At 37.0% G+C, this 20,831-nt stretch overlaps 1 protein-coding gene across 1 annotated transcript in view; it reads right to left on the bottom strand.

The window, feature by feature from the left end:
• bcl11aa (BAF chromatin remodeling complex subunit BCL11A a) overlaps window positions 1–20,831 on the bottom strand; it is a 111,248-nt gene that overhangs the window by 85,981 nt on the left and 4,436 nt on the right. Inside the window, exon 2 of the mRNA XM_039738790.1 lies at window positions 19,413–19,742. Within this exon, the coding sequence (XP_039594724.1) occupies window positions 19,413–19,742 (330 nt within the window). The remainder of the gene's footprint in view (window positions 1–19,412; window positions 19,743–20,831) is intronic.

The raw sequence follows: 20,831 nt of genomic DNA, 5'->3' as shown, positions 1-20,831 counted from the left end.
GTCTCTTAAAGATGTGGCCTTTCCACACCTGGGTAGTTCCTTTTTTTGGTCCCTCTCAAAACAAATGCCAGTTTCTGTACATTTTAAAAGAGCAGCATGCTTGTGTGCAAAATGTTCTCCAAACACACACATACTGTTGTCCAGTGATGCTAACACTAAACATGAATGTAATATAAAATCAGTTTCAACATTTCCATGATGCTTGGATTGTAAAAGGAAGAAAATAGAGAGTGGGGATGCTATAGTCCAGTGTCAAATGAACATGCTGTAGGCCCGCCTTGGCACTTGCCAAGGATAAAGAAGTGCCAGTGTCCTGCAGAATGTATCATTCATTGATTTAACACCCTCAGGCGACTAGACTCTGTACAAGGCAAACAGTTACTCAACAAAACAGTTAATTGTGTAAGAAACCATTGTAGGCTTTGTATTTTTTTAAATAAAATAGTATCTGTAAAAACAGGGTGTTTTTTCGGAAAGACGCTCAAAAAGAAGTTAAAATTAGATCAGACATGAGATAGAACTATCAATACTGTCTTTATGAATCTAGATATATCTCTGGGCAAAGATGGAGGAAACACTGGGTTTGGCAGCACTCTGAACAGTACTTCCAATAAAAAAGTGGACCTCCCCCAAGGCATAAGGTGCCAGAATATATTCCATCTACAAAACAGGTTATAAAATAATCCAGGATGAGACACCCAAATGTCCAGTGGACAGACACTCATTCATGAGTCACCAATCATGCATATGGAAGAATGCCACAATCTGTAGAGAAAAAATTTGCAAACTCCATGCAGAGAGCAATCTGGCTAGGAGTCAGTGCTGGGATCACTGAACAGTAAGAAGCATCTTTAAACAGTGGGCCACTTTTCCATGTCATTGACAAAGATATGTTTTGACAAACATAGAAACATTGAAAACAAAAACTATGTGGCATGATGGGGCCTTGGTTAGTACTTTCACATTACACTTTCAGTGACAGGAGTCCCACCCTGGTCATCATTACATTCTCCCCATGTTTTCTGTATTTTTTTTTTTTTGATTGTACTACAGTCTTGGTTTTGTGTGTTTGTATTACTGGAGATCTGCTTCAAGATGGCTCCTACTTGTTGACCAGTGCTGCCTAGAACAAAGTTCTGTAACTCCATGACAGAGTAATGAAATATATGGGTTCAGAAAATGAAAGAATAATAATCCAGTTGTCCAATCACTTTCTGAACCCAAATTTTCCTTTATAGGGTCATAAGTCAGCTGTGGCTCAAACCACTCACCAAACTCGAAGTAGTGCACCACCCTGTCACCATATAATAATGAAACATTTTAAATTAAAAGAATTTCAGCATTCTGTGATGTATTCTGCCTCTTATTTTATATAGTGCTTTTCCTTGCAATAAACTACTATCCATGCCAATTCATGCAGATGCAAATAAGTAGTTTGCCCCTGTTACACCTTGATTGAGACATGAAAATGACCAGGAGAGGACATCCAAACCAAAGCCAAAGTCAAAATCTGGGATTTATCTTTTCATTTGTCACTGTGAAAACACTAATCATAGAATTGTACTACGGAGACAAAGCACCTTTGTACTGAGCCGTCTACGCTCCAAGGCCTCCGGAAATGTGGTCCTGAACCCCAAAATCTAAATAAAATATTTGTTTTCAATTTTTATAGTGTTTAAATAAACAAAGTTCATGACACAGATCATATTTAAACTTTATAAATGAAGCTCAGGTAAAGTTATACCTATTTGGTTTTTGACTAGCTTCTGTGAAAAGAAAAACGTGTGGCAAAAACACTGGAAGTGACACAAATCAAAATAAACTGTCAGGACAGTGAAGTGAAAAAAAAACTGTTTCTGGTTCAGGAGGTGTTGATACTGACATGAAGGTTCAGAAACAAAAGGAACGAGAGTGAGGCAATGAAAACAAAGACACATCAGATGAGGTTGAGGATAGCAACAACTCGGAAATAAATAAGTGGCACAGAGTGTGAAGATTGGAACAATGTAAGACTGCAAGATATTCAAGTGAAAAACTAATTTATGCATGCAAGTGTACATTTAATCAGTACTGATTTCGTGTATTTATTAGGCCAGTGATGTAATTCAACTTTAACAGTACTGTTTCAGCACTCAAATCACGGTTGTCATCATACACCTATTCCACTCCTAGGCAGTTACTATAAACTCCAGCAACTTACAAATTAATCAACAATTGTTGCTTTGATTACAGTATTTCAAGCAACATGGATAGCAACCAACAGCACATTGTAACAACAACAACTCAACATGACAGCACCCATAACAAAAAAAATGTCAGCTGGGACATAAACAGCACAATTATGTTCATTAATAACTAAAAACAATAATAACAGAAGCACAAATAGGTACTCAGGAAATATTAAAGTACACAGAATCATAACAGTCTTGAGACTTCCTGCAGGTCACTATTGTCCATGAACTTCAGATTCTATCCAGCCATTTTTTGAAAAGAACACCAGCAGAACTAGCTGTGGTTAATCTGCAGCTTCACTGGTAACAGCCTGACCTGCACAAAAGTGGAGTGTACCTACGAAAAATAAGACCGTCGCACTAAAGAGTTAGTAAGAAGTCAAGCAAAAAGCAAACATTATTAAATGTTGTGTATTTTCCAGAAGGACATCTTACAGTCCACTTCTTGTACTATACATAACTAACTGCCTGCCAACCAGGACATGTCTTCAAAACATCTTCAAACAAGTGATGGTGAAGTGTTCAGTTGCTTCACAGCTCCCGGAAACCGGGTTCAAAAGCTGACTTGTGTGTGTGTGTGTGTTTTTATTCCAGAAATTCTGGTCCTCCCACATTCCAAAGACATGCATGCTAAGTTAGTTGTCTATTTCAAAACTGTCCATTGGACTGAAAGTGTCCTGCAATGAGCTGACACCCTGTTCAGTATTGGTTCAGGTGCTGCCAGGGTAGGTTTTGAGACCCTGAAATGGAATAAGAGGACTTAATAAATGGATGGATTCTTAAATACATTTTCCAACCTATCCTTTCCTTTCTTAATTTATTCATCAAAAAATAAAGTAGGCAGCCACTTTAGCTCTTGCAGCAGAAAGTAGGGGTTAGCAGGCACTCTCCTCACTTCCATAAGGTGCTTTCAGAGTGAGATGTACATGTAAACACACCTATCACTGCACATTAAATTAAAGGTGCAAGCTTGAAAAAAACAGCTTATGAAGATGATTAAAAAAGAAAAAAAAAACAAAAAGTGCTCCCATCTAGCTCTGATGATGCCTGGCTCACATATTTGAGTAAAGCAGTTTGGCGCCCTGGGCTGCTTTTACTTTGACCTGCGACTCTTCAAAGGAAAGCTGTGCTATAAATCGTTGAAAGCAGCAGGCACGGGCCTAGCCTCAGTTTACAAAAAAAAAAGAAAAAAAAGTAAAAATTACAAAAACGTAGAATGCAATATAGCATCGCTAGAGCCACTTCTCAGCTCTCTTCCTCGCCCTCCTTTATCTGTTTGTACCTTTTCACTTCCTGCTGCCCGTCTCGTTTATGTGCACACAATGTGGAAACAGCAGGTCTGCTCGTTCGGCTGGCTGCTCTCACAGAACAGTTTCCACAATTTATGAAAACCTCTTGAAGTTAAGTTGCTTCGCAAAACACCCCACCCCAACTCTCACCCAAACACACCCCCACCCGCCATCTAAGGCCCTCAGGTTACCAGCACTATCACATTTTTTTTTCTTTCAAAAGCAAAGCCAAGAAAGATGATAGAGCCTGCCTGCAAGGCCAGAAGACCGGTCTAAACTGGTTCTGAGATAAAACTGAGCCGTGTCATTTTTCGCCTTTAGCCAAAAAGACCTGGGAGCATTTGATGTACAGTCAGCAGGTAAGGAAAGGAAAAAAAAAATGAAAAGGCTCGACCGCGCTTGGGCTATGACACTGTCTCATCAAATGTCTGGACCTCAGCCAAGTTCATCTGTTAATGGACAGCCGCCACTAGCCCCACCCCTCCCCCAACCGTCCACTCTTCAGTCAGCACCCCTCCCACCCCCATCGTCTGCTCTGTTCTCCAGCTTCTCTCGACCCTCTAAAAGCTAGACATAGATTATTTCTGTGCTTTTCCTTTCTATTCAAGATAAACAAAGTGCTTCAAGTTCAGGGCACACCCTGGGACCCCTGACGAAGCAATCTATCATTCTGTCTGCTAAACCAGTCTGGCCGCACTGAGGCTAAAGAGACTAATGGATCCAATGTACAATTTTTCCTTTGTGCTCTTGCTCCCAGCTCTGCTAACTCTGCTTTCCACAGCACAAAAATAAAGACTTCAGGGGGCCTCCAAAAATCTGGCCTTAGAGCTGGTCTGCACGAGTCGTGCGAAAATAAATAAGTGAATACAATTAAAAGTCCATGTCTATTTGCAATAATGCTTGCATGTGCCTCAGAAGAAAGCAGCAAAACCAAAAATTGGCCAACACTCCCAAAAGTCAATCCAAACAACCAGATTACCGAAGAGCATGGAAGTGAATCTGTTAATGCAAGCCTTAGGTCTTTCTCCTAAATGTTGTTCTCAGCAGTGAGAATGCTTTAATAAAAATGATAAATAAAACACTCCAGAGCTATACAAACAAATATTCTACTTGGTTTTCCTCTATGCATACATTTTCTAAAGCCAATTTTTCCGTCATAGGCAGATTGAGCCTGTTGTGGGAACATCAGGTACAAGGCAGGAACAAGATTCACTAGTTTATTACAGGAAACAATCACACACACAAGGGTACTTTACAGCTCCCAACCTACTTATTATTTCAGTGTGAAAGGAAACCAGAGCAGGGCTGACCAACACAGCAGGTGTCCAAGGTGCACAACAGAAGTCCTCCTCAACTGTATAAGTGAAATATGAAGAAGGGTACAAGCTTGAGATAATAGGTGGAAGATGTGCTTTAGCCATCCCTAATTTGGAAGAACTTCTCATGAACACAGTGAAAATATATGAAGAGACCCCAGGCAGGAATGGTGGTGGGGCCTTTGAACTCTGTCTCAAGGTAAAGTATTAAGGATATGACCACATGCTATTCTAATCCACTGCACTGTTTTGCCCGCAAAAGGCAGTCACTCCAAGTAAAGCTGATGGTCAGTCCATTCTTTTATGATGGTCTGTATTTGCACCATCAGCTGAAATAGAAAGCAGTTCCAATAGCCTATTCAATACTAACAACATTTTTTTTGTCCACCATCATTTTTGTTTTGGCCCAGGAATTTTTGGCTTTGTTGGCTTTGGAATGCAAAACTTCACATTCAATACAGCAACGCAACCAAGGTGGAAATGCCAACCAGTTCCACTGGGGCCAGACCTACCAGCTCAGCTGTTAATAGAAAACAGCAATCAAAATTGGTCTATGGATTTCATCACAAAAGACTTAAATTCAAAACAGAAGTGAAATTTCAGAAGATTTCCTCCATCTACTATTTCACAATACACACATCACCTCCACACTATCATATCAAAAGAAATAAGCAAAAGCAATAGTCACAACTGCAAACCGTCTATGTTTCGATCTCTAGCCTCTCTTTCATTACTCAGCAGGCAATGAAATTAAGGAAGGCACCTGAGTGGACTGTCCCCATCTGTATAAGACTGCCCCACCAAGCATATTTAAAGCAAAGAGGTACTGATTAAAAAGTCAATCAGATACTACTGGGAGTCCCCAGGAAGTGCTAGAAGTTGGTGGTGAGGGGTAGAGGGGGTTGATCACAGGACTCTCAAAGTTCTCATGGCCTTTTGAAAAATAAAAAAGCATTCTGCGGTCAGCCACTTCAACATTTAAGGTGGACACAGGAGGCAGAAATGCAAGTTAATTTCTGCTTTCAACTCCAAAGCAGATTTATCCCAATGCCTTTGTACAGGAAAAATGATATCAACCAGTGCAGTTAGTTTTTAGGTAGGTCTTCCACTTACTTTTTGAGTCTTCTGGGTTCAAGTGACCATCAATAGGGTACAACACGACTCAAACAATAAACATCCCAAGAATTTAAGAAGACTAATGAGTTAATGTTGATACAAAGCCCCTCAATGGCTGGTATTGGATCATAAAGGCTCAAAGATCAGCAGGTACTTTACATTTTGGTTCAGAAGATGGGACACATGAGAAAACAAATTTCAAGCTTCTAATCAATGAATCACAGTGGCTAACAGCTAATCAACAACTAACAAAGAAAATCCCTCAGACACAGAGCAGCTATGGACACTCACTCTGGAATGACAGTTTTCACTAGGAGTTCATTATATCCACTCATCATTGGGAATCCATCGACATTTACTGTTTCTTTACCCATTTTCAAACAATAAATTATCCATTAGATTTCATCATATCTTACTAAAGCAATTACATCAAGAAAATGATAGCGCGTGTGGAATCAATTATGCATGCACTTGGCCAGAGACCAAAGGCTATGAAGTTGGAGAGGGCAGAGTCGTACAACACACACAAATAAAGAGCCCCTGGATCTCGCAGATGGACCCCATCAGTTCGTCTTACTGCCTTAAAAGTTCATGCACTTAATAATTTATTTGTGTTCAGGATACTGTTTCCCCAATGAATATTAACAACTTCAAGCATGCACTACACTTGGGTAGAGCTAACATTCTGAAAGGAAAAAAGAGGCAATTGGGTCTGCTAAGGGCTAGTTTGATGAAATGCTATTATGTGACTTCACACATACAGGCACGTTATATTCAAGCCAAACAGTTCTATATACAGTCTTGAAAAGATCGCGGCATTGCAAAGAATTATGCATTACAAAAACACACACCTTAATGGTCGCATGTCGAGACAAAAGGGAAAGGCTTAACAGATAAAGTAAGTGATGGTAAGATAACATGCCGGGAGAGGATTTCAGCAACCTACTGTATACTGGCAGTAGAGGGGGTGGCAACTTTCCTTTTTTCTATGGAACACCTGCATGATGGTTGATTGATTGCAGCTTAGGCCCTTTGCTTACTTATTATCTCTCAGATTCCGAAGGCTATAAAATATAATACTATACCAATATCTAAACATCTTGTAGCACATGTTGAATAATAAAAGAGGTGTGATGTATTACCCATAGATAGATAGATAGATAGATAGATAGATAGATAGATAGATAGATAGATAGATAGATAGATAGAAAAAATGTATACAATTGAGACAACTGCTGCCAACCAAACAACATAAAAAGATAATACTGATTCCAATAATTGTGTTTTTACTCCAGAATTACAGGAAGCTCCTAAAACAAATACAGTAACTAAATCAGCATTGAATTTAGCCTTTATTAGTCTTCCTTGAGGAAGGCCTTTACCATCATTTGGATAAAGGCCACCAATGTCATGAAAAGACATCCCTTCCTATTAATCATAACTGACCTTCTCTAAAGTTGATACTGGAAGCTGTACCAGAATGCACGGTGACCATTTTCAAAGTGCAAAAGCAAACCTCGGTCACAGATTTTAACACCCTTTTTTTTGTTTTACAAAATTAAAAGTGCTGCAAAGTTTGACGCATCTTGGAATGGGGGTCATGCAGTTTATGTAAACACAAACAAACTAGTACCTCTCCTTCTGCTGTATATTCTTCAATTGATACCAGTAGTATCTTTATATAATTCACCCAGCCTAGCCGCACAACACACAAAGCAACCCTTTGATAAGTTACATTTCATAACACAACAAAAAAATGTTTTTTTCACAAAATAATTTTTTGAATAAACTATTCTTTTTCTGATTGTATACAATGGTGGTTTTCTCATGAAACAAGGCATATTACAGAATGACCAAACTCATACCTAGTTACTTAATTTAAGTTTTAGCTGTACTTGCTAAAATGGTTGCTTTTTTCTCCCTATACAGTGCAGAACCCAAGTTCACATCCCAGAGGGAATAAATGACATGCAGTGGGGACACTGACTTTATGAGAAACAAAATGCCATTATATTTAAGGTGTCAAAAAGGAAGAGGAAGTAAACCTTAATTGAACCTGTAGCAGGATGAGTGCTCAGGGTCACCTCAGCTGAACTTGCTAAATTGTTTTCTTTCTCACCCCAGTTCACACTCCATAGGAGACAAGTGATATCTGACAAGACATCATACGAAAAATGGAAATGTGTTAACACTCTTATGTGCCTCTTATGTTAACATTTGGTTTCACTGGCTAACTTATATTTTGCAAAGCAGATTAATGAGGAGGAAGTGGAAGAATAAATGTGTGTCAATAACCTACCAGGTTTAATGTTGACAGTTCTAACCTACCTTTCACCAAATCACTTAAAGAATTCCTATATCGAAGTCAATAGTCACGGCTAGAAGTATTTAACCAGGTAGTATAAGAAAAGTAAAAGAGAGCACAGGTAAATCCAAGATGACCTTTTATGCCATCTTGTCAATGATATCATTGATGGCATCGATTGTGGAATCCTTAAAAATCCAAGATGGTGCCAAAAAACATGCAATTAATATAAAGCTCCAAGAAAACTACTTTAAATCAAAGAGTTCAGGAAGCTCAAAAAACAATACCTGCAGTTTCATAAGCAAGTTACACTAGAGAACAGGAAGTAAAAATTAAAAATGAAACAGGATCAAAACTCTATGACTATGTTAAACAGGCATTCAATCCAGGGTGTTTTTCTGCTTAATGCTTTTGATTCTAATGAAATACAGCTTGATGTTTTGGATCTAATGGAAAAAAGAGTTCTCTTAAACCTGGAATGATGGATTTTGGTTTTGTTTCCATAGGCAATCTGATGGATTTGGGTAGAACAGTTGGATCAAGTTTGGGTTTTTATTTATGCTTTCAAATCAAGGCATAATTTTATATTTGTATGATCAGCACCTCAAAACAACATTAACAATAAGGATTTAATTAATGAATACTCTTAGACAGAAGACAGTACACAAAACCTGATGATAGTAGGCTGAAAGATGAGCAAAGACCACCAGAAATATTTACCAGTTATTTGAGTAATACGCTTGAAAGAAAAATAATGCTGTCCACTGCAAGCAAAATGAAGATCTGGAGAACATGCTTTCTTTGTTATGAGTTTTAGGGCCATAGTTCTGAAAGTCTGGATGGAGTTAATGCAAATAGGAAGAAAAATACATATTAAAAACGTAACATAAACTTAAGTGAAGTTAACGTTTTAGTGATAAACCTCCACTTCTAATTCTATTGAGCTTTACAAGAGCTGATTTAAAGTTTAACCTTTTCTTTCCCTCCTCCTATTTTCCTTTTTCCATTCAGAAATGTTGGGTAATTTCAGCATAGGCTACGATAATTTTAGAAGGAAATTTAGACAGCATTATTAGTATACCAAGTGCTGGTACCATTTTTGCCTTGCAGACCTTTGCCACACCTGCTGAGGACCATGGGATAAAGGCCACATAGATCTACCTGCCAACAGGTCCCAGCTCAGCATTAGGCGCTTGCTTCTTCCCTCTTGTTCTCTCTGGCATTGGCTGGCTTTCAATACAACCTACTACCTGCTCCATGTGTTAAGTGTTTTGTGGAGGTACTTTGTTCCTCCATCAGTCAATCAAGAACTTGCATAAATCAATATTAAGTAATAATGTAACAATATAACAGATGATATACAAATAAGCTGGCAGTGATGCTTTATAGCTTAGGAATTATTTAACATGATTATACTTTTACAACTCTGTTTTTTCTGACTTTCTCAAGAAACTTCTATACAAAAATGAAGAAAAAAGTGATCTGGTAGTAATTCCATCTTTGCACTTCTCTTTTTCGAAAGCTGTACCCTTAAAACCCAAGCGTTTAAGCTGTTTCAGAGCTAATGCAGAAAGCATGATCAAAAGTGATTAACAACAGCTTCATATGCAAATTGCATTAATGAAGGAGTGCAAAGTCATCATGTAAATTAAATATGTCAAATCTCTTGGTGAACTTTCAATCTTGAGACGTAAAAATGCTGCTTTAATTTACATCATCAATTTTCCAAGCCCTGAAATACAGAAATCTAGTCGATACAAACAATTTTCACCTTCCTACCCTGCCCAACAAACCCCCCTCCCCTGCCCACCCCACCCCCACAACCTACAGCCCACTCTCCCACTCCTGCCACCTCCCTTTTCCGCTCCCCCTTCCTTCCTTCGGCAGTCTGACAGGCCAGCCTGATGTGTGCAGAATGCACATGTTAATAGGCCAATCAAAAATGCAAAACAATTGGCAATTACTGCGAGGACCTAATGGTCATTACAATTTACAACTAGGTAATGAACTAAAGTCTGCCCACATCATGCATATTCATAAAGCAATTTAGTCTTTGAAGATTAAAGAAGTGCTTAAAATTCAAATGAGCTTGAGCAAATTATCAGTAAGATTCAGTCAGAAAGTGCAAGCTGATTTTGGGGTTGGGGAAGGGAGGGGGGGTGGGGGCTGCAATTTCTCCATGTCTCCAAATGCAAAAATATTCCGCTTCTTCCTATCTGCTCTAATGATAAACACAAGACCCCGGGGTCTGGCTGAAAGGAGCGTTATCCATGGCCGGCTTTGACAGCATTAGAGATACAAGGAAAACTTTCAGAACAATGAATCCCCCATTCCCCCCACTCTTTATGGAAACATGTCTGGCTTGCACTGGGATAGCTGCATATACAAGACCTTTCCATCTATTTTCAAACCAAAAACAGATGACCCTAAGAAGGCTTAGGAAATTTACTATAGATAAGAGCCAGCAATCTGCGGGCTTCAGCAGTAAGTAGTCTGAAAATGGATATTAATTTGATTAATTATTTTTTCACTTCTACTATTTCATTTTATGGATTTGGGTTCTGTTTTCTTTTTTTAATGTTTTATTGCTAAATAAATAAAATACATGTCCAAAAAGTAGAGTAATTAGTAGTAGCTTTATGTCAACAAAATAATAACTAATACATATCTCTTACTCCAAGAACACAAACTATTTTAATCCTCATTTTAAAGAAAAATGTATCAATTTGGTGCAATTCAAAGTGCAAGTATTTTAAAATTTTAGGTGAAAAAAGAGCTAATCTCACATTCGGATATTTTAATTGTTTTTTTGGGACACCTCTGCAATTCCACGGCCCAGAATGAGGCTGCCCCATTTTTCAAACCCATGTTCTTTTCAGGCTAATCTTAGATATGTAATTACTAATTCAAGTGTCTAAGATGAGACAAATGAGACCTTAGGTCCCACACAACACCATAAGCAGACAGATTTCTATCTAACCATATAGGCAAACAAGTGCTGTGATAAACAACTTTTATATGCAATAACTGAAATCCTAATCTATGCAATCTAAAATTGGCTGTTTAAATATTTTTAACAGTATTATACTGAAATACTTCTGACTAAAGATATTTGGAGCTAGAGCTGCTTAAATGAACTGTCTCTCCACAAGCTCCTAAAAATAAAGCAATTAACTTTTTTGCCAGGCTGTAGCGAGTGGCAGTGACAGACTGCATAGTGGAGGGTGCAAAGGCTTGATCTGGCGACCTCCGGCCAACACAAAAAAGGCTGCTTGAGCACCACGTCAACTGACAGTGCTTGAATTATTTTTTTACAGCAATCCCTTTTTTCACCCTTTTATCTCAGTAGTACAAACAAGTGTACATCTCCACTGAGTTGTTAAGTGAGCCTGTTTCATAAAACAAGTGAGAGGTGGTGGTTTTTGTTTGTTGTTCCTGGAATTGACAGTACACAATAAACTTTAAGGATGTTGAAATGGTTAAAACAAAAAGCTGCATGTTGATAAGTATGTTTTAAAAGTTTTTTTTATTTTATGCTCCTAAAACATGTATTGTTATTTCCTTCAGAAAACCAGAAAGCAATATACTGTAAATGTTACTTTTTTACATGCAAAGCTGTTATGTAGCATATATAAAAATATTACATAATTAGTTAAAAAATATATGCACAAATACACACACCTTTACATTCATATTCATATATCTTTTTCATTAGAAATACAATAGTAAATTATTGTTTTACTCTGTAGACGTAATTTTTGAAATGTATATTCTTTAAGCAAAGGAATCGAGAGTACTGCCAAATTACATTTCTCATGGTGGTGGGGGGGTGGGGTTGGCATTCTGGGAATGGATACATCTTTGTAGTCATCAGACTTTGTGCCATTTACATTTTGAATTCCATGTGAATGTCAAACAGATGGAGGTGGAATCTCCCTGACTTTCTTAAACTTCATGTAAACACCACCCACCTTCACAATAAAAGAAAATATTTACTAACCTTAAAATAAAAACATACTTTCTTTATAATGTTGTAGACCATTGTTATGTATGCAAAAATGTTGTACAGTTTTATATTAAAAAATGTGAAGTCGAGCTATATGGGCAAAGTTCTTTTAAGTTAAATGTGTATTTGCACATGGAAGCCATCATAAAAATAATAGACTGTTCTTAGTGTAGTCATGCAATCCTTTCCAAAATGTATTTTTTGTAGTAATAGTGTAATAGGACTCGTATATTACATATGTATATGGGATAGGATATATTACATATATATATATATATGTGTGTGTGTGGGGTGTGTGTGTGTGTGAGTGTGTGTGTTTGTGTGTAGCTGGAAATCCATAAAGGAAGAAAAATATTCATGTATCTTGAACAAGAACCCAGCATATGAAGGCTTGAAAAGAAGTATATGCACATAATACATGAGACTTTATGACCTACACCCTCCAAACCCCACCTTATTAACCCCCCAGCACCACCACATCCACCTAAAAACATGGAAACCGTATCACAGACCTTCACTATGTATGTGTGTGTTCATATTTCATATTTCAGATTTTACTTTATTGTTATATATACAAAGTATATGGGAATTCCTATGTGTATGTGTGGTTATCTATAATACAAAAAGAAAAAGGTTGAAAGTCTCAACTACAAAATGAAAATTAGAAGAGAATGGTTGTTAATGCATGACCACTTACATTCAAGAATTTCAAAGAGAAGAAAACTGTGATTAGTGGCCATGTGTTTATTAATGTGTGTATGTATAGTAATGGAAAAAGTAAAAAAAGAATTTCCTGTTAAACAATAAAATGAAATTATGAAACCAGACTTTTACATTGTTCAAGCTTATATGTAGAAAAAAAATATATTTATCCAATAGTGGTGTATGTCTACATGTAATATATTATATATACATATATATATACCTGCTCTGTTTGTTACATGCAATAAAAATGCATATTAAAAGCTATTCTGGGGTATTAATATTACGTTAGTATCTATATTAGTATCTGTAATATGATAGATAGATAGATAGATAGATAGATAGATAGATAGATAGATAGATAGATAGATAGATAGATAGATAGATAGATATGCAGGTTCTATATATTCAGATGTCACTAGATATTCATACGAATTTTACAGAATTTGTATGCAGACATAAATGTCGTGAGAAATTCAAATAAAATCCACTGTTTGGCTATTATATATTTTTAAAGAGGGAAAAATTGGACACATAATACAAACTATAACAGCAATAGTATTGTTGGACACATGAGTGGCACCCCATCGAGAGCTGGTTTCTACCTTGTACCTGATGTTGGCAAGACAGGCCCTGGACCCTGACAATCCTAAGTATAGAATTAAACAGTTCAGAAGATGGCCAGATGGGTGTATAAATAGATGAATTTACCATTCTGTATCTAATCTGCCATACAAAAAAACAGTCTCTGTAGATTTTCAGTTTCAGTGGTACTCATGTACACTGCTGGTAATGCAGACCGCAGAGTTTACACTCGGGCAAACTTAGAATAATGAAACACAAAGCCATTTTCATTTATTTATTTGGAAGCTTATTTTTTAAAATTGTACAGTATATCTACTTGCCACTAAAAATCCAATAGTTATAGCTGCTGTAATTGATTATTCTCAGGGAATGGATCTGCAAATAATGCAGTATTTGCCTGAGATTAAAAATAAAAACTAAAGAGTGTGTAGTATGAAGGGGCTCTTCACGTGTCAATTGTTTATCATACATTCCTGAGAAATGTGTTTTCTTCTGTTGAATGTCATCAAATCAACTGTTTATAGCTTTATTACAGTGCTGCAGCAGCACAAATTTGTTATTCGCTGAATAACGTTTGACAGAACATGTGCCCATCGAAGCCTGCACCTGAGGGCTACCCTGAGACACAGCACCAATGCTCCAATTGTACAGGCAAATGAAGTACATGCAATCCCTGCTAAGAGCTGGGACAATCATTCCACCCCGCGTCTCAAAACCGTCGCTGTGCCAAGGTATCTTTGGCACCAGAGACTGGGGGATGTCCTGAGGTGCTGTTGCCAAGTTTCAGACCCTTTAATGTTTGCTGACGTCTGAGCAAGTGGCTAGAAAAAAAATGAACAAGTATGGAAAATGAAATGGTAAATTATCCTCTGCATTTTGTCCACTTTATAAAAATACTTGTTTGTGCATCATAGGAGATTATTTAAGTGGAAGCCTTGTTTTTAACAACAGCCTTTTCTAAAGCAAAGGCTGCTTTATGACAAGGGAGCATTCAACTGTTGCATATATCGAGATATTTAGATATGCGGAGCACCATTTCATATAATGTAATAGGCTAGGCAAATATGCAGACTCCAAAAACAGATATTAAACACAACGCACTATGAACCTTGGACAATAAATGCAAAAAGAACAACAGAAATAAAATGACAGCATAAAGGAAATATTCTCTAGAATCAGCTGAAAAAAAACAGCCTGACCCACTAATATATTTAAGAGATCCACATGTTAAATCCTGGGTCACCAGATATACACATGAATTGGACGTAAAAGATTATAAAAACCTAAGATAGAAAATGGTCAAAAGAGGATTGAGGAGAGAAAATGAAATAACCCCGAGGTGCAGGCTTTTGGCAGCAAGGTGGCATTTTGCCAGGCAGTTGCCAGCCTAAGCGCTAAACACTTTTGTTCCAAAAAAGCAGGACTGTGTTCAGCTCAGGTAAGTAACATGCAGCTACAATTTTGTTCACGGTTTATAGTCTTAGAAAATATTAAAGGTTTTTAAAATGAAAAGCTTTTTCAGCCAACTTTGTTTCTACGTAGCTTCTCCCTGTTTTACACAATTGCTACCACAAAAGCAATCAGATGTAAAACAAAAAGGCAGGTGCACTCTAAGAACAAAAACCGTAACATCTGAGTTGAGCAAACCATTTCCAGTAGTGTTCGACTGTTCTGTCTGTTAAAGTGTGCGAATGATAACTAATGAGTATTTCAGGGAAATGCGCATATGCACACAACACATCCTTTAATTTGGTCATTTTTCAGAGACTCTCTCATTTGACGTTCAACTGCAAATTTAACACGAAAATTGCCAAATGATGACTTTTTCTTTTAGTAAAATGAATAAATTAACAAATTAGCTTTCTAAAAATCAACATAAGTACCAAGAAGGATTTTTAAGACAATGCTAAACATCTGTACCTCTGTTTAAGGTTATGAAGTCCCATCCAAAAACAAAACGGAAACCTTCCTGAAGCTAAGAAAGCAAGGTTGCAAGTACCTTGCATTTGAACCAAAAAAATGTTTTCAAACTGCCTCATCCAACAACAAAATTAAAAAGAGGCAGCCAAAAAAGAGGATGACAACTGGCCAAGTAACCTCCAAGCAGGATGTGGCCAAGGACTTGTGATGCCCAAATTACTTGCTTCACGGCATCTTCCATTGAGTCGAAATGATAACCACGTTTTCAGTGTAGAACAAATTTGGATAACAATTTTTCAGTTCTCTAAAACAAAATACATCCTCATCATTTAGATCAGACTAAGCAGACACTTTCCAAATGCACCCTGGTTAACACTTTAATGTGCACAGAGCAAATGAAAGCTTATTTACTAAAAAAAATAGAAGTAATAATAACTAAGAAGAAGAAATATGCTCTGCAAGAATAAGGTGTTGGATTTGGTTTCAAAGGTTCTTTGCAACTATTACAGTTGTGAATATTTAATGGTTAAAATTGCAAAAATAAAAATGAGTTTTTTTCCAGATATAAAAATAAATTTCTTTCAACAAAAAGTGGAACATATTTAATAGCTGCTTGATACAGTTCTGGCTCATAGATAATAAAAATGTATACAGTAAATTCTCCAGCATTAAATACTATTAAGTTACTCTTTACAATGTGTACACTTCACATGTTAATTCAACACTGGTGATTTTGCTGTGTAATATAATAAAATACAACACATGCTTTGCATAGCTTGCATTTTATTGCATTTATAAAAGCAGACCCTTGAAGTATTCTTGATTACCTTTATCCAAATACACGACTATCAAATTTTTGGAACACACTAGCACATTAAGCAACAGTGCAGTTTGATTTATTTAATTTAATTCTATGGTACAGGACTATTAAGCCGGGACAAACCAACACCCCAGCAAAGTGAAAGACTGTTACCGAGATAACAAAGGTTTACCTGACCATGCAACAGTTTGTGCTATTCATTTGTATTGAGAAGTGTAGCATTGTTGCAACAGCTCATGCTGAGCACTATACATGAAACACTGTGTCATTTACTAAGCCCTAACAGACACAGGCAAGTCATGGTTCTGAAGACTTTTTTGTGTTTCCAAAGATGTGCTTTAGAAACAGTTAAAATATTTTATTTTTTTCCACAAATCTGAAAAGACAGGCCCCAACCAGCGTGCCGCATTGTTTAAGAAATGTAAGTAAATGCTCTATTATTGACTCAAAGCTCATTCTACAATCTGTAGTTTTTTAATTTTATTTAAAGAAAATCACATTCCATACGATCAGGTCTAACTTAGACAATGAAGAAGATAACATTACATACACTCAAGTAAAACTTAACAAAACAGAATTCAACCCCTTGCACTATTCTTGACAAAGGAAATGAACTTCAACTGCTAGCAACTGCTAAAGGGAAGCTTCAGTAAACTCTAAGGGGTACTGCAGCAAAGGATGGCCTGTCCTGGCTTTCCATACTGACCTTGTGTCTAAAGCGCCTAAACACAGAAAAGACGCAAAGTTAATATTTTAATCTGTGTGCTACTATGTACACATTTGAAAACTGCTGACTAAGAATACAATCTTGATATGTAATTAATGCTGCTTAATGTATATTAGCTTAAAATGTTGACATGAATAAGTTATTTTCATGTCAGAACCTGACATCTAAAGGCAGCACTTGTCAAGTTAGATCTTTGTTTCTTAAAAAAGAGCTCATAAAACCAATATGTTTTCTTACAGGAAAAAAAAATATTAACCCTGGTTAAAAGGGCTTAAAGCTATCAGCTGCCTTTGCTGAGAGTATCCCTGAAACACAATTACTACAAAGGTTTCAGATAGGCACTTCCTGTAGCAGCAGAGAGCCAGCGCGCTACACAGCATGGCCTATTTTGGAACAATGTTCGAAGTGAGCGTTTCATTCTTGCTTGACAGGTACTGTGTTTTGTCTTTTAAACAGAGCTGCTCAATATGTAAATAGGGTGTTGCATCACTCAAGTGGTACTCCATATTTGGCGATTTAGCATCGCTTTGGACCTCTAAGTCTGCATGTCTTTTCCTTGAAGGCTTCTGTATCATTAATCATGCACTACAACGCTCCTTCTATTCGTTCAGATCTCCTGCTGCATTAAAAATAAAGAATGATTGTGGGCCTGCTGTACTGTAGGAATTTGATCGGAAAATAAGGATGTTATAATTACTTGCCACAGAATTCACAAATACTGCTAGCTTCCCTTACATCTCAAGGGTTGTTTATGAAAATGCTACAAAGTACAGCTAAGGAAAAAAAATGAGCAGTAAAACAGTCTGGCATTAAAGCTCACATTTTAGAAGGATAAATTGTACATCTAAGTTACGTATTTGAGACTTTGTTTAACTGCCCCCTGCTGCCACTCACCTTTGTTTTTTAAAGTTACCACCACTTTAAAACTGTCTCAAGAAATTCAGTTTACAAAATTCTTTATACATATCAGTAAAGCACACACATGCTAAAAAAAAGACATTAACTCCGAAGACTCCAAAAAAACGTATGTTTTAATATAGAACATAATGCCACAAGCTTTTCTTCATTTAATCCACAAGCAACAGCAGGAGGTCATAACCCAAAAAAATCCTGTAACAAAGCAAGATGCTGTGTTTGTGAGATGAGGGTTAATTACAAGTACTTTAGAGCTTGATTGCTCCCAAAATGACGTATCCTTTCTACCCAAAGTATTTTTTCATGATTTTGCTTTTTGACATTCTTTGCATTTTTTTAAGGGGGGGGGAGTCCTTTCAATTCTTACAAAGGGCCGCAGCCTCCAGACACCAGAGCTGCAGCATCAGAACAGATTTGTTTCACTCACATAAACTGAACTATTATTGTGATAGAAGGGTGGCTGTAAACAAAAGGTCTAATTTCAGCCGTGTATGCACATCAATAATTATTTGCCTAGGCCATCTATGCTTTTCTGCTTTTTTCAAAGCCATCTTGCAGTATACGTGCCTGCTCCTAAAAGCGAAAAATGAAAAAAAAAAACAAAACCCTAATTGAAAAGAGAAAATATATGATGGATATTATACAATGATGTGATGTGGTTGTGTAAACCACAAAAAAAAAACATCTAGATGTATCTGTCCAAGCCACATCAGAGGGTGGCATTTATCAGAAGCCAGCAAGCCTGTCCTGACTGACCAACCTTTTGACATTTTTAATAAGCCCTTTAAACTTTTTTTTTTTGGTTAAACCTCAGTACAGGGCCTCTCTATTACAGTCTGGTCAGTCAAAAATGGCAGCTTCAAGGTCAGTAAAGTCATTCTGCCAAAGGGCTGTTGTTTTTAATTGCAGGGCAAACCCAGCTCTGGCCTAACTGCACTGCAATTAACACTTTGAAGGAAAACCACCATGAAGAAGAATGTGCCTAAAAGTAATGCTGAATGAGTCGACATCTTGGGTACAGTGGCGGAGAGTGTTCTACTGAATTACATGACTGTAATCAGTGGAAGCAACTTGCTACAAAAAGAAGGAAAAAATTACTTAAAACTAATAATAACATACATAATTAAAGAGGGAATCAAGTAGCAGTGTGACAAAAAGCGCTATAATGTAGCAGAATTAAACATAAAAGACCTGTTGCCGTTAAAAAAATAAAGTTTTACGAAAAAGAATTTTGCCAGCAAAGACTGTATGGCAGCAACCCAGTAAGAAAGTAATATGCATTTGTTAAAGTGTCTCTTAGTTACTTGGACCACTTCATATATTACAGAGCTAACTGCACACACTTTTATATAAAAAGCAACCAGTGTGCAAAGACCGATACAGCTTTACTGTGCATATGCTCGGGAGTGCATCTGTGCTTTTATGTGTGCAGATTAATTTGTATATACAATTTATCATTATTATTTGCTTTCATTTTTACCTGTTATGTTCTCCTGTTTAGGGCAAATTCCTCTTGACGACGTTGACAAACAATCATCATCTTCTGGCGTGACCTGGATGCCAACTTCTACAGGATTGGAGGCTTTTTTCAGTTCACTTTGTGAGGGTGAAGGCGGCTTATCCACAGCTTTGTCCATGCAGAGACTGCCATTGCATTGCTTCCTTTTGTGCTCAATAAAAACAAGGATATCCCCCAAAGGGAAGTTCATTTGACATTGGCCACAAGTAAGAAGGTCATGGTCCCCTTCTGAAGCTCCCAGTGCTCCGTGATCCTGCTCATCATCTGTAAGAATGGCTTCTAGAGGTTCGGCTGCAGCAGGACGAAAGAAAGAAAGAAAGAAAGAAAGAAAGAAAGAAAGAAAGAAAGAAAGAAAGAAAGAAAGAAAGAAAGAAAGATTAGAAACAGCCTAAAAATTCAGTAATAACTATAAAGTTATGCAATGGCCAATTGCTTTACTCATTTTAACCCCAATAATTCTGCTCTGTATATAAACACCTGGAATCGTGACATTTTTTGCAAGAATAATAAAAAAAACAATCTTTAATGAAGTATACAAGCAGACTAAATGTATAGCATAAGGACTTTCTGGAACAGTACACAGAACTCTTGTCAGCAGAAAAGAAATGTTCTACAAGGAAAAAACTGATTGAGCAAAGCCTCCATACTCCATCCCTCTAAATGGCCATTTAAAAAGAAAAAAATTGCAAACCTGCAAGATTTGATGAGATTGTTTGAAAAAAATGAAAAATTTCATATTGCTATGAAGCAATACCCCATGCTTTAAAATTAAAGTAAAAAAAAAAATGATGATGCTATCCCTCATCAATGGATCTTTACAAATATTAACCTCAGCGTTAAATCGTAGCAGCTCCGGCTCCTTAATTCTGTATGTCTGTCTATTTTCCAACCCACTCTCATGCCTTGTACAGCAGCTAACACAACTCAAAATACAAATCACATATTGCAGAAAGAATTAAGATAAGTCCCAGTCAACTTTCTTCAAGATTTCATTTCCCCCATCCTTTGAAATCTTTAAAAGGAAAGAATCAAATGTGTCCACCACATGTTTGCACAGAGGACTTTCTATTGTTTAAAGAAACAAGACTGAAAAAATGTCCAATCTAATTTTGACAGAAAAAAAAAATCACACTGTATATGCATAGCATGTTGAGTAATTTCTGGCTCGTACAATTTTTGCATTTTGGGGGAGTGGGGGTGTCATTTTGCATGCTTAACTTTTAGTTACAACTTTGTGAGGAGGATAGGCATTTGTAAGCCACTAAAGGGTTACTTCTATAACCCGATGAGGGTTAACTCTTTGCATTACTCAGCTGAGCTCCAGCTACTGCAGTTCGATAGGCTTCTTTTCAAATAAGCATATGCTGTTTTAATGGGGGT

This window comes from Polypterus senegalus, chromosome 16, assembly GCF_016835505.1.
Source record: "Polypterus senegalus isolate Bchr_013 chromosome 16, ASM1683550v1, whole genome shotgun sequence".
NCBI classification, from domain to species: Eukaryota; Metazoa; Chordata; class Cladistia; order Polypteriformes; family Polypteridae; genus Polypterus; species Polypterus senegalus.
The sequence above is the reverse complement of the archived record's forward strand: the minus strand, read 5'-3'. Positions and strand labels throughout refer to the sequence as shown.